This window comes from Polypterus senegalus, chromosome 3, assembly GCF_016835505.1.
Source record: "Polypterus senegalus isolate Bchr_013 chromosome 3, ASM1683550v1, whole genome shotgun sequence".
NCBI lineage: Eukaryota > Metazoa > Chordata > Cladistia > Polypteriformes > Polypteridae > Polypterus > Polypterus senegalus.
The window spans coordinates 72,165,167-72,179,408 of record NC_053156.1 but is presented as its reverse complement, the minus strand read 5'-3'; the positions used below and the strand labels follow the sequence as shown (position 1 = coordinate 72,179,408).

Sequence of the window (14,242 nt, the reverse complement as noted above, 5' to 3'; positions counted from 1 at the left end):
CTATAACCTTACGAACCGCCCACTATAAACACTTTTTTTTAATGAGTTTTAAGCACAGGGAAAAAAACTAACATTTGAGAAATCCGTAATTTAATAAACCACCAATAAAGTAACATTGCAACAAATCACGCTACAAACCGAAAAAAGAACATTTTAAAAATCCGTAATACAAAAACTAACCATAAACTACCAAGAAAGCTAACCTTTCATGTGTCGAGTTCTGGCATGAAGCAAGTGAGAAGGAACTGGGTGGAGAGGAGGTTATAGTTTTGAGGGAGAGTCCGGCTCTGCAAGGGAGGAATGTTATCCTTCAGGTGTTTTCTCTATTGTGATTTGATAGGTTTCTGATATTTTTAGCTGTTTAGCTGGTGGATCAGACTTCGCGAAATAGCAGTCTAATGTGACTTGCCTTTTCCTACGCATTAAAATTTTTCAGAAATGCGAGATGACATTGTCGTCCATCATGTTTATCACTCTGTTCGTAGCCAATTTGTCAGGGTGGTTCTTCTCAAAAAAATCCTGGCACTCGTTCTATTTTTCCATGATGGCTTTTATCGCATCACTTTTTATATCCGCCCTTTTCTCTTCTTCCCCAGAGGATTGCTCTTCGGTAAGCAACCTAAGCTGCTCCTGCTGGAGTTCAGCGAGTTCCTCTGTCGTCAGCTCCTCCGCAGTTGAAGACTTGTTGAGGGATGTAGCCTTCGTCTTCCATTAATTGTGAAATTTATCACAAATTCTTTCGCAGCTTCAGCGTTTGAACTAGCAGCCTCTCCATACTATGAATGCCACTTCTCTTGCGAAACTTTTCAAACCATCCTCTACCGGCTTTAAATTCCTCACTTTCGGCACTCGTAGGAGGATAATTTTGGAGCAACAGTTTCTCCACCTCTTCCAGCAGTTGAGGCCTCTGCCTGGTTTACCACTTTAACTCCTTTTGCAACACGACTTGCTTTAATGGCCTCTTTCTGCTTTAGAATAGTCGAAATCGTAGATTTTGACTTCTTGTACTCTGCAGCAAGATCAGTAACACGAACGTCACGCTCATACTTTTCAATAATTTCTTTACTTCGATTTCAATTTTCTTCTAACATTTCTTCTCACCACTCTTCACTTGCTTAGAAGCCATGGTTAACTGCAAAAGCACACGAAATACTGTAGAGCACAAAGAGTTCACACCAAAAGCATGCACGTCTGACTGAGAACAATGCACAAGGAGAGGCTGAACACGTGCTTAAAAGCAGTAATCAGCACATACGAACCGGAAGGGAAACAAACTAGAGCACAAAGAGTTCACAGCGAAAGCGTGCAAGCACGCACGTCTGACTGAGAACAATGCAACACGTGCAGAAATCATCGGTGCGCACAAACCGAAAGGGAAACTGGCTTGTTCGTATAACGAGTCTGTGGTTGTGAACAGAGGCAAAAGTTTGGCGAACTTTTTGGTCGTAAACCGAATTGTACATGTTCAGAGACATTCGTGAACAGAGGTTCCACTGTATTTGCTTTTCTGAGCAAAAATTAATCCTGTGAAAGGAAACTTGATGTTAATAACTGTATGAATTGATGCTGATTATGGTGTGCTTAAAGCCTTAACATGCTTCTACAAAAATGACACAATAATGCCATGGCGAAACACATTACAAACCACAAAAGAACTAAATTTGAAGAGCTGAGAACAAAAATCAGTTGCTGACAAAAGCTATGTGTAGGCTATGTTCCTTTTTTTTTTTTTTATAAAGCAAAATGATGTGGTACAAAAAAAAATCTGAACCATTATTCAAATAAGCAAAGCTTGAATTTCACAGCTTGTTTTGAAGAAAATAATCTTTAAAATTCTATAATTAACAGTATGTTTGTGCATTATTATTTCTATACCTAGGTTGTGCAAATACATTTTATATATTTGCTTCCAAATTATACATATAATTCAGGAAAAAAAACATTCAAATGCAAACTGCTGTTTTTATTTAAAAGGTCACATGAAGCAAAAGACAAAAAAAGTGTCTACAATGATTCCTTTTTTATAATGTTGGTACACTCTGAGATGGTTTTCAACGTGATGATCATGGACAAACTCTTCTGGCTTCATTCTGATAAATCTGACCTTTCCAAAACACACCAAGTGAGAGAAAAATATTGTAAACCATTTACAACACACTGCACTAACTAAAACTTAAATTAAACTTCATCATCTCACAAGTCCTAATAATGCTCCATCATTAGTTTTAGGGTGGGAAATTCCACAATGATACATTGAGTACTGAGAACCAAGTCTTGGTATGGTGTCAAATGCAAAAACATCAGTTAATAGAAAAAAAAAACCAAAAAAACAAAAAAAAAAACAACCTCTCCTGCTGTAAATATGATGTTCTTTCTTTCTTCGTGGACCTCTAGGTTGACTTTGCTGTCTGACTGAGTAGCAAGCCACATATTCACAATTTAAATGCACAAAGTTTGAAATTAATGTGACAACATATTTCAAACTAGGTGAATGGAATGCATTAAAATTAATTAGAAGCAAACTGTGGCAACTAAAATAGCTAAATGTAAAGAATAAGTATAAATTTAAAACAAAAATTTTACATGCTGTCACTACCTATTTCTAAACATTAATACAGTACATTCAGTTTGTAATACGAAGTAATGTTACTGTAATCAGTGAGCAACAAAGACATCTTAAAATGCCAAAAATAATTGAAAGGTTATATAAGCTTAATTTAAACAGTTATATAAACTTCACTAAAACCAATCAAACAGCATTTGCAATAATGATGACAGGTTCTGCAGTGGAGGACATTCAGAACTCTTAAAGACAAATATAGATTTATTTTAAAATCAAACAAGTTTTAGGACATGAATGGAAGTTATGACTAGGACAAAAACACTGACCACATTAAACAAAAATAAAATTAGGTAAGCCAATAAAATTAGAAAATTGCAAACGCAAGTATTTGGGACAGTCAGACAGCCAAAACATTTTATGACTTAACTAAAACAATATATCTCTAGTAAATCCACATTCTGCATTGGCTGGTCTTTACTGAGCTAAATGACAGTTTAAGTTCGCGAAGTAGTTGTAGTAAGATGTAAAAATGGAAGAAAGGATGTGAATTATAATGAATTGATAAATATAGCTTGCATGGATGAATTCAGTGCAAACAACTTTGCACTTACAAAAAACCCATTGTCTTTAATGACTCACACAGAAAAGAAATCTTATGAATACAAACAGACATAGATTTTTCTTGAGAGTAAATAAAACAGAATAAGAATTAGAATTAAGCCAGGAGTTTAACAAGAATTGACATCAGAATATTAAAAAGGCTGCAATGAAAACTTGGTGGCCAAACTAATTGTGCCCTGGTAAGTTCCAGCGAGGTCTAAAGTAAATCTATATTGACAGGCGATGAATGAAAAGTAACAGCTGTGGGAAACAATACTACATGATTAAGTACAAACATGCTCTTTTGTACTCAAATGCTGTGTTTGAGGTGTTTCGGTCAGGAAGAAAAACATAGATGTGGATGCAAGATAAAATACATTTTAGACTGGTATATAGAAAGATTTGTTCTTTCTATAACAAGACAAGACACATTTCTATAACAAGACAAGACACATTAAAAAAAAAGGACAGCAGGTCCTTAATGTGCTAGCTGACCAAATGACCTACAGCTTTAGGCTGATGACCAAATATAGACAAATGAAAACAGGAAAGATGTCACCTTAACTGACATATCTTGAATTCTGCTACACCATGCAGATAGTAGGGTCAGAATTTAGCATAAACAACATGAATTTGTCTAGTCATTCTTTCTTGTGTTAATGGTACAGGCTACTGGTGGTAGTGAATTAGTGTGCAGAATGTTTTCTTTGCAAATATTAGCACTCTTTATGCAAATTGAGCAAAAGTTTAATGTCACAGTATCCCAAAGTATTTTTGTTGGCCATCTGCCTCCCTTTATGGCCACAATCTAACCTTTTGCAAATGTATACTGGCAGGATAATGTGTGGACTTACAAATCTTGAATTATTACAAGCTGGTTTCACAAACATGAGATTTCAGTGGATTTCAATAACCTCTGTCCAATAGAGCTTGCTTGGGATGTGGTGCAATGGGAGGTTCTCAGCTTGAAGTTGTGACCAAACAATCTGTAGAACTTCTTGAATCTATTGAGCTGGTGTGGACCAAAATCCCCAAGTTCAGGCTGTTATGGAGGCAAAACAAGGTGCAATCTTATTCTAGATAGGTGTACCTAAAAAAGTAACCACTCAGTGTACATTGAGCAGGGTTATTAATAGACAGATACTGGTATCTGATTTCTTTATCATTTCAGTGTCTTTGCACTTGGAAAAAATCCATTGTCTTAAATTACTCACATATGGTTTACCCACAGTTATACAAATGATAAAATTCACTCTGACACAATTTATTTTGACTACTTGCAACAGATGGGGACTGCAATGGGCTGTTGGTTTGCACCTCAGTATGCAAACCTATTATGGCAAAATTGGAGGTAGATTTTATGTCAACATGCGTCTTAAAACCAATGTTGTATCTCCGTTATATAGATGACATCTTCATAATCTGGACTGCCAATGACAAGGACCTCATCCATTTCCATAATGAATATAATTCTTTCCACCTCAACATAAAGCTAAAGCTGAATTATTATTATCAGACATACCCCCAAAACAACTGGCACTCAAATAAGCAGAGCTACTGCTACACACAGAGACAACCTTCTGGAATATAAAAACAAAGACAACAAGAACCGCATCTCCTTTGTTGTCACCTATAACAGACATCTTGAAGCAGTTCAAAAATTATAAAAGAACTTCAGCCAATGCTACAGAATGAAGAAACACTGAAAAACGTATTTCCAGAACCTCCCCACCTGGCATACAGGCAACTGCCAAACCTGCAGCAACTAATTGTGAACCAACAGATAATAGTACATCTCCCAGCCTACAGAAAAGATGTAAAACATGCTCACATTTATAATACAGACTGTGTAGTTATACCACACTGCCGACTAGAACACTGCATGAAGAGATAATTTTCCTGCAGATCATCTAATTTGGTCTACCTCATTCTCTGTATGAAATGTCTTGACACTGCACTCTGTGTGGGAGAAACTGGACAAACACTCCACCAGAGAATGAATTTACACAGGTTCCACATCAAGCATGGCAACACAGATTTTCCTGTAGCAGCTCACTTCATGCAAGCAGAAGATTCTGCAAACTTGCAGCGTGCCGATAGCTCACTAGAGTATGCATTCAAGTAGGCTTACTCCTCCAGTGACTCCTACTATCAGGAGCGCGAGTCCACTGGCATCAAGAACCCACACTTTCTCGAGAAAGGCAGCTGCCTTTTTTGGGCGATTTTGGATTGTTTAGGGGGTGGATTAATTGACCTATTAGTTGTCCCTGCCAAGCATAGGGACATTCTTTTGCAGTTGGCACACTCTCACGTCTTGGGCGGTCACCTAGGCGCTCTCTACTCGCACACTGGTCGGTCGCCTTTCCAATTCCTGGCTTCGGTAGGCACCACCGAGCAGCGACTTGGGATTCCCCAACGACCAAGGCTCTCACACTGGGGACACCACGTCCCAAGTCCCGCGGCTTTACGTGGAGTGTCATCCGCCTTCCAGTCACCCCTGCCCTTCATAAAAACAATGCAGGAGCGACCACTACTGCTACTCCTCGGGTGTCGGCCTAACACCCAAGATACCCGATCAGCTGCACGTGAGCCGTCGCTCGCTCTCCCGTACTGGCTTCCTCGCTCTCTCTACTGCTTCCTGCTTCCCTCCTGCAACCTCCCATCCGTTCCTTTTTCCTTCTTTCTCCCCCCTCTCTAACCGACTCGCCCCAGGAACAATCACGGATATGGACAGTTTCTCACCTGTGCTCTTTGGAGAAGCGCCCACACCAAAAATCTCTCCGAGAACCACTTCAGCCACAAGCTAAGCCGCGAGCGCGAAGATTATTTATTTAAAAGTGTCCCTTTTATCATGCTCTGCGGACCCACTACACCACAGTGCTTGCTTACCCACATTCGGAGATGCAGAAACAGGTTTGAGCATTTCTGGGGCTTGGTGGTTATTATAGAGGATTAATCCCTGATTTTGCTAATAGGGCCAGATAATACTTGGGACACAGCAATGATGGATATATATATATATATAAAAAAAAAGCCCAATTTAGTACTTTGTTGCATATCTCTTGCAGGCAATGACTGTCTGTGAATAGACATCATCAGGTGTAAAGTTATCTTCTCTGGTGATGCCCTGCCAAGCCTATAACATAGCCAACCTCAGTTCTTGCTTGGTTTAAAGGACTGATCTGTAAATCATTAGTTTTACAGCTACATACCTACCGATATGCAACTTTATAAAACAGAAAAAGGCAGATAAGAACAATTTTCTTTATTTTTAAACCCTTATTGGTTATTTTTATCATCATTTAGACAGCCCTTCTACAGGTTTGCTTATTTTTTTAAATTTTCCTCCTGACGCTAAAAACCACATGGAAGCACAGATTCGCAGACACACATACACACACAGCCACTTTTCCTTTTATTAAAATGAATAAGCTTATTTCTGTCCATCCAGCAGTTATTCTCTGCTGGATACATTCAACATTATAATTTTCGGTGCATACCATTTATTGCAATATATTTTGTAATGCGTGTAATAAATAATGTAATTTATAATTCCAACAGATGCATCACAAACATTAGCATTGCTTTTATGACTCTCACACCAAAAGGCATGCAGCAGAGACACAGCAACAGGATGGACACACGCATGCATAAACTTATTACGGTGGATAAATTCTGTTTTATAAAAAAAGTCGCAATGTACAGTGGAACCTCGGTTCACGTACAACTCGGTTCACGACCAAAAGTTCACCAAACTTTTGCCTCGGTTCACAACCACACACTTGGTCTAGGAACAAGCCAGTTTCCCTTTCGGTTTGTGTGCGTGTGTTGCATTGTTCTTGGCCAGACTGCCTGCCTGCTGGAGAGAGAGGAGAGAGCCAGGTGCCTGCTGGGGAGGGGGAGATTGCTGCACATGTTTGCCTGCCTGCCTGCCTGTCTCCCTGCGCCGGGTGGGGGTAGAGTTGGGGGATGGTTTGCATGCATGTACTGCTGAGAGAGAGCGAGCTGCTGCCTGTTCATTGTTCTCAGTCAGACATGCGTGCTTTACCTGCACTTTCTTTGTGCTCTACAGTATTTTGTGTGCTTTTGAAGTTAACTATGGCTTCTAAGCAAGTGAAGAGTGGTGAGAAGAAAGTTTTGAAGAAAATTGAAATCAAAGTAAAGAAAGAAATTATTGAAAAGTTTGAGCATGGTGTTCGTGTTACTGATCTTGCTGCCGAGTACAAGAAGTCAAAATCTACGATTTCGACTATTCTAAAGCAGAAAGAATCTATTAAAGCAGCTAATATTGCAAAAGGAGTTACAGCGTTAAGCAGGCAGAGGCTTCAAGTGCTGGAAGAGGTGGAAAAACTGTTTACCAGTTTACTCATTTACCAATTTGAGAACCCTCGTGCTTTCAAGCAGCACAATGTAAACAAAGCCAGACTGCCAGTAATGTGGAGGGCAAACACGAAGGGTTGGGTCACAAGAACTTTCTTTTTGGAATGGCTGCATGAGGCTTTCGCTCCCACCAGCTAAACAGCTAAAAACACCAGAAACCCAAGAAATCACAAGAGAGAAAACACCTGAAGGAAAACATTTCATGCCAGAACTCAACTAATGCAAGGTTAGTTTTCTTGGTGGTTTTTGTATTACAGATTTTTCAAAAGTTAATTTTTTAGTTCATAGCGTGATTAGTTGCAATGTTACTTTTCTCTTTTTTCAAATGTTCCTTTTTTTCCGCTATGCTTAAAACTCATTTTAAAAAAAGTTTACAGTGATTGGGCTGTAAGGCTATTAGCATTAACTCCTGCAATGTTTTACACTTTTTTGATTGCTTGGGGTTGGTTTTTAAATTAAAGTTCGAATTTGTTCAAATGTTCCCCTCTGTTCAGAGAGAGAGAGAGAGAGAGCGCGAGTGAGCTCTGAGAGAGAGCGAGGGCGTGTTGCTGACAGAGAGGGGGAGGGGGGTGTGCGCTACAGAGAGAGAAAGCGAGCGCGTGCTGCTGACGGGGGGTGTGTGTGTTTTACAGAGAAAGAGAGCACGAGCGAGCGTGTGCCGCTGACAAGGGGGGGGTGGGGGTGTGCTACAGAGAGAGAGAGCGCGAGCGAGCCTGGTCGTGTAGCTGAGCAGGGAGTCTGGGTGTTTTGTGTCAGTGTCATTAAATGTTTTTACATTAGTTTACTATTACACTGTGCATTCCATGGTGTAATTAACTATATTTTTGCTTAATCTTTACATATATTTACATACAGTTTGTACGGTCTGGAACAGATTCATTGTATTTACATACAATCCTATAGGGGAAATTGCTTCGGTTCACTGTACTCTGAACAGTTCAATGAGGCGATTTTGTTCCCATTCCACAATTTACTGACCACTATTTTGATATAAGACAAACCAGAAATAAGGTAAATCACATGCTCCACTGAAATTATCAGTGAATCTTAAAGGAAAAAAGAATGCCTCATTATTTGGAAAGTCAATATAGATACAATACAATATACAGATAAATTGTTAACTTCATTTAAATAATAATGTTAATAATTACACGTGTGAGGGCAGAACGGTGGCAGACAGGTAGCACTGCTGCTTCGCAGGGAGTTACATCCCTGGTGTTTCCTGCCTGGAGTTTGAATTTGTTCCTGTTGGGTTTCCACAGTGTGCTTCGGTTTCCTTCTAAGGACATGCAGGTTAGGGAATTTGGTGATGCTAAAATGACACTAGCATATGCGTGTGTTCGCCTTTCGATGAGCTGATGCTCTGTCCAGAAATCTTTTCTGCCTTGTGCTCAATACTGTTTAATGTTTAATGATTACATCCATCCTTTTCAGAGGTATTGTGGCAACATGCCCTGGGAATTTAGTGGATGTTTCAGGCAATTCAAAACACAGCAAAACCGAACATTGTTTTCTCACCATGATATTTCACACTGCCATCTGGTGGAATCTTCCAGATTTACGTAAAGTACAAACAGTACACCACTTGTGTAGCAGAAGCGCTTGCAGGAGCATGTGTCGTGTAAAGTATAAATCCGGTCTTACTTTATACACAGCTAATTTATACACTCACACATCACTCATACCCACCAAAAAAAGCAGCTGGTAAATGTTTAGACTCAGATTTATTAATGCAGGGAACTGCTACCTGCATGCATTAGTTCAGAGAAGTGTGGTATATCAAAACAATTGTCTCCAAATAATACCACCCTCACTTTCATGCATGTTCTTTTTCATACAGTGCCATTTAAGAGCTGTTAAATCATTTAGGATCTGGATATAAGACCTTGTGCTATGGCTAAAATGCAGCCTGTAACATATTTTCAAAGCAGAATAATCCTACATAACAGAAAGAGCATTGTACCTGTCTGTAAAGCGACAGATAGAAAAAAAGTACTCCTCTTCAGCTGTCGGTTGCTCAGTTACTGTTTGTGTGAAATCTCAGTCTCCACCTAAATTCTAGCCAAGCAATGAATGGATTTATAGATGTTGCTTCTGCCATTACACAGTGTAACATGAAGACTCCGTGGTTCCAAAGGTGTTTCAAAACCTACTAAAGCTTCAGTTGTTAAATATTACTGCTTTATAATAAAAAATAAAAGCCCTTATTACACTCTTCATAGAAATTTCTTTTCATGTACAATAGAAATTAACAGCAGCCAGATTATCAGAATGCACTGGTAGATAGGAAAAGGAGAAGCTCTTCATCACATGACCACCTAAAACAACCAGAAGTAACTTCAAACATGCAGTAATGCTTCTATCTATATAATGCTTCTAATATAACCTATGCTCTTCATACTATCTACTACTACTTTTGATTCAAAAACTATTACATCAGTTAAAAAAATATTAACAAATATAAATTTCCAAATTAAAGCTTGAAAGGGCAGACTTGGAAACATCAATTTTAAACAGCAGAAATACAATGAAATTCTCTTAGACCCGAGAAACAAAACGCATGGTATTTACATTGTGAAAGTTCAGATCTTACAAATGCCAGTAGATGGCGAGCTTGCCTTCAAAAATAACACCACACAAATACAGCTGTTTTAGAATATTTCACAAAAGAGATTATTATTGCTCATGCTTTCATTTTGAAGTTAAGGCTATTTTAAATTGACAGTGGCAACACTGATCGCTAAGATTCCACCATAACTGTAGGGTTACCTATGTAATTAATGTACATGAAGTAAGAATTAAAGTTGCACAATTAGGTTATTGGTAAAATAAAAGTGCACTGAAGATTATTATTTAAACCAGGGGGTTTCCCCCACTCGCTTTGTTCGCCAACCACTTCGCATCTCTGCCGCTTGTGTTGTGAATAGGGGGGCTGAGGATGCTGAGATGCGGTCGCTCCTCTGAAACCTTCTCTTAAACTGTGATACAATGGGGAAAAAAATAGTTTTCTTTTTTTTTTTTTTTACCTCTTCTTTGCTTGATCAGCTGCTGCCGTGCTGCACTTTGAACATTTAAAAGCCTGTACAGCAGCTGTATATACAGCTATATATATACATATATATATATATATATATACATATATATATATATATATATATAGATATATATATATATATATATATATATACACACAGCTATATATATACAGCTATATATATATATATATATATATATATATATATATATATATATATATATATATATATATATATATATATATATATATATATATATATATATATACACACACACACATACACACACACACACACACACAGTGCATCCGGAAAGTATTCACAGTGCATCAGTCCTTCCGCGAGTCCTTCCTCACTTATGTTAGGTAGAATGACCAGAGGTGACTGGGCGGTCTCATGGTCTGGAATCGCTGAAGATTTTACTTTTTTTCTCCAGCAGTCTGGAGTTTTTTTTGTTTTTTCTGTCCACCCTGGTGATCGGACCTTACTCTTATTCTATATTAATTAATGCTGACTTATTTTATTTTCTGTGTCTTTTATTCTTCTATTCTTCATTATGTAAAGCACTTTGAGCTGCATTTTATTTTTGTATGAAAATGTGCTATATAAATAAATGTTGTTGTTGTTGATCACTTTTTCCACATTTTGTTATGTTACAGCCTTATTCCAAAATGGATTAAATTCATTTTTTTCCTCAGAATTCTACACACAACACCCCATAATGACAACGTGAAAAAAGTTTACTTGAGGTTTTTGCAAATTTATTACAAATAAAAAAACTGAGAAATAACATGTACATAAGTATTCACAGCCTTTGCTTATGCACCTTTGGCAGCAATTACAGCCTCAAGTCTTTTTGAATATGATGCCACAAGCTTGGCACACCTATCCTTAGCCAGTTTCACCCATTCCTCTTTGCAGCACCTCTCAAGCTCCATCAGGTTGGATGGGAAGCATCGGTACACAGCTATTTTAAGATCTCTCCAGAGATGTTCAATCGGACTCAAGTCTGGGCTCTGGCTGGGCCACTCAAGGACATTCACAAAGTTGTCCTGAAGCCACTCCTATGATATCTTGGCTGTGTGCTTAGGGTCGTTGTCTTGCTGAAAGTTGAACCGTCTCCCCAATCTGAGGTCAAGAGTGCTTTGGAGCAGGTTTTCATCCAGGATGTCTCTGTACATTGCTACAGTCATCTTTCCCTTTATCCTGACTAGTCTCCCAGTTCCTGCCGCTGATAAACATCCCCACAACATGATGCTGCCACCACCATACTTCACTGTAGGGATGGTATTGGCCTGGTGATGATAAATGCCTCGTTTCCTCCAAATGTGACGCCTGGCATTCACACCAAAGAGTTCAATCTTTGTCTCATCAGACCTGAGAATTTTGTTCCTCATGGTCTGAGAGTCCTTCAGGTGCCTTTTGGTAAACTCCAGGCGGGCTGCCATGTGCCTTTTACTAAAAAGTGGCTTCCGTCTGGCCACTCTACCATACAGGCCTGATTGGCGGATTGCTGCAGAGATGGTTGTCCTTCTGGAAGGTTCTCCTCTCTCCACAGAGGACCTCTGGAGCTCTGACAGAGTGACCATCGGGTTCTTGGTCACCTCCCTGACTAAGGCCCTTCTCCTCCGATCGCATCACTCAGTTTAGATGACACGCCAGCTCTAGGAAGAGTCCTGGTGGTTTCGAACTTCTTCCACATAACGGATGATGGAGGCCACTGTGCTAATTGGGACCTTCAAAGCAGCAGAAATTTTTCTGTAACCTTCCCCAAATTTGTGTCTAGAGACAATCCTGTCTCAGAGGTCTACAGACAATTCCTTTGACGTCATGCTTGGTTTGTGCTCTGACATGGACTGTCAACTGTGGGACCTTATATAGACAGGTGTATGCCTTTCCAAATCCTATCCAATCAATTGAATTTACCACAGGTGGACTACAATTAAGCTGCAGAAACATCTCAAGGATGATCAGGGGAAACAGGATGCACCGGAGCTCAATTTTGAGCTTCATGGCAAAGGCTGTGAATACTTACGTACATCTGCTTTCTCATTTTTTTATTTTAAATAAATTTGCAAAAACCTCAAGTAAACTTTTTTCACGTTGTCATTATGGGGTGTTGTGTGTAGACTTCCGAGGCAAAAAATGAATTTAATCCTTTTTGGAATAAGGCTGTAACATAACAAAATGTGGAAAAAGTGATGCGCTGTGAATACTTTCCGGATGCACTGTATATACACACACACACTAGATTTTAAAACAGAGAAATTGTATTTATATACAAACTGCATAGAGACACAAACATGCATAGATTGCATATACACAAATAAGTGTACTCTAAACTGCAAAGCAAGTTTTTTTTATTTCAAATTAAGACATTTTTAAAAGCATAATAGGTATAAAGTATTATGCATTTGTTACAGATTAATTTTTTGTTATTTAGGGGAAAACAAGACAAGCTAAGAGTAACTGTAAAGAATACAATCATTAGCTTACCTCTTTTTGACAGCAAGAATTACAACAAGCAGGAGAAGAATAAAAACCAGAATTCCTGCACTGATGCCAGCAATTTTCACCACTCTGTCAGTCTGCTTAGCAGGGTCTGGTATCACTTCAGGTTCTTCTGTAGCTGCTGCTAAACAAAAAGGGAAAATTATTATGAGACAAATACATATCTCATGCATATCCACCCATTTTCTGAATCCACCTATACAAATGTTGGATCACAAGGGACAGAAGCGTAACTTATTCAGTGAACATCAAGGGAAGGCAAGAAAATAACACTGAAAAGGGTGCAGAAGAGTGTTTATTAACACTCTCCTTTTCATAACATATATAAAAAGGTAAAAGTTTTTTTTTTTTTTTTTAATCGTTTCAGTGATTAAAAGTATTAATTTGTAAACATGCACTTAATTTAAGAATACTCCTCTACAATATGTAATTTTCGTCACACATTTACTATTGAAGATAAAACACAAAGGGTATATTCTGAATCCTTTAACAAAGTTCTGTACAGCTAAACCCATTTGTACTCTCATTTGACAGGGGACAAATGAATTCAGAAGACAAACTTTAGATTAAACATTCCAGTACTCCATTAAGGGGGAAAGAAATAAAGAAAATATTAATACATAAGCTAACAAAAAAAAAAAAAAAAAAACACTAAGGGGTAACAGAGTAAAATTGGATGAACACTTAAATAGTTAAGAATTAAATACACTACACAGTATCAGGACTTTATTTTACTAACCTAAGGAAAATCTTTCCCACATTTTCACTGTTAATGGTCTTTTATTTTTTTAAAGGTCATTATCCAGCTAAAAAAATATCAGCAGAATGCTTAAATATCTTTAGGCCCTCACATTTGCAACAATAGTTTTCATCATTTAATAACCTATTGGCAAGTTAATATAGTCAATGCAGGCAGGGAGCATTGACAAAACAAAGAGTCATGCCCTTTTTAACACTTGAGGCATCAGTTGACTTATGTCGACATACGTGGGTGAAAGTGGGTATTGGACTAATCTTGACATTCGGGTTTGAGGGTGGCAATCAGTTGCACATGTCGACAAAACTGCATTGACTCTGTTTGCTAAAGAGCAGTTAGCCGAGCTGATCTGACCACAAATCTCTGCACGTGAGCAGAGTACCATAGAATAAGTAT

The 14,242-nt window shown here is 38.4% G+C and overlaps 1 protein-coding gene across 12 annotated transcripts in view; it reads right to left on the bottom strand.

Moving 5' to 3' along the window:
• The window catches only part of ptprk (protein tyrosine phosphatase receptor type K), a 561,898-nt gene that overhangs the window by 91,233 nt on the left and 456,423 nt on the right, over nucleotides 1-14,242 (bottom strand). For 9 of the 12 annotated variants that reach the window (XM_039747480.1, XM_039747483.1, XM_039747482.1 and 6 more), the window contains exon 14: nucleotides 13,075-13,213. In XM_039747480.1, the coding sequence (XP_039603414.1) occupies nucleotides 13,075-13,213 (139 nt within the window). The remainder of the gene's footprint in view (nucleotides 1-13,074; nucleotides 13,214-14,242) is intronic. The other 3 variants (XM_039747481.1, XM_039747488.1, XM_039747491.1) reach the window with 1 other exon arrangement.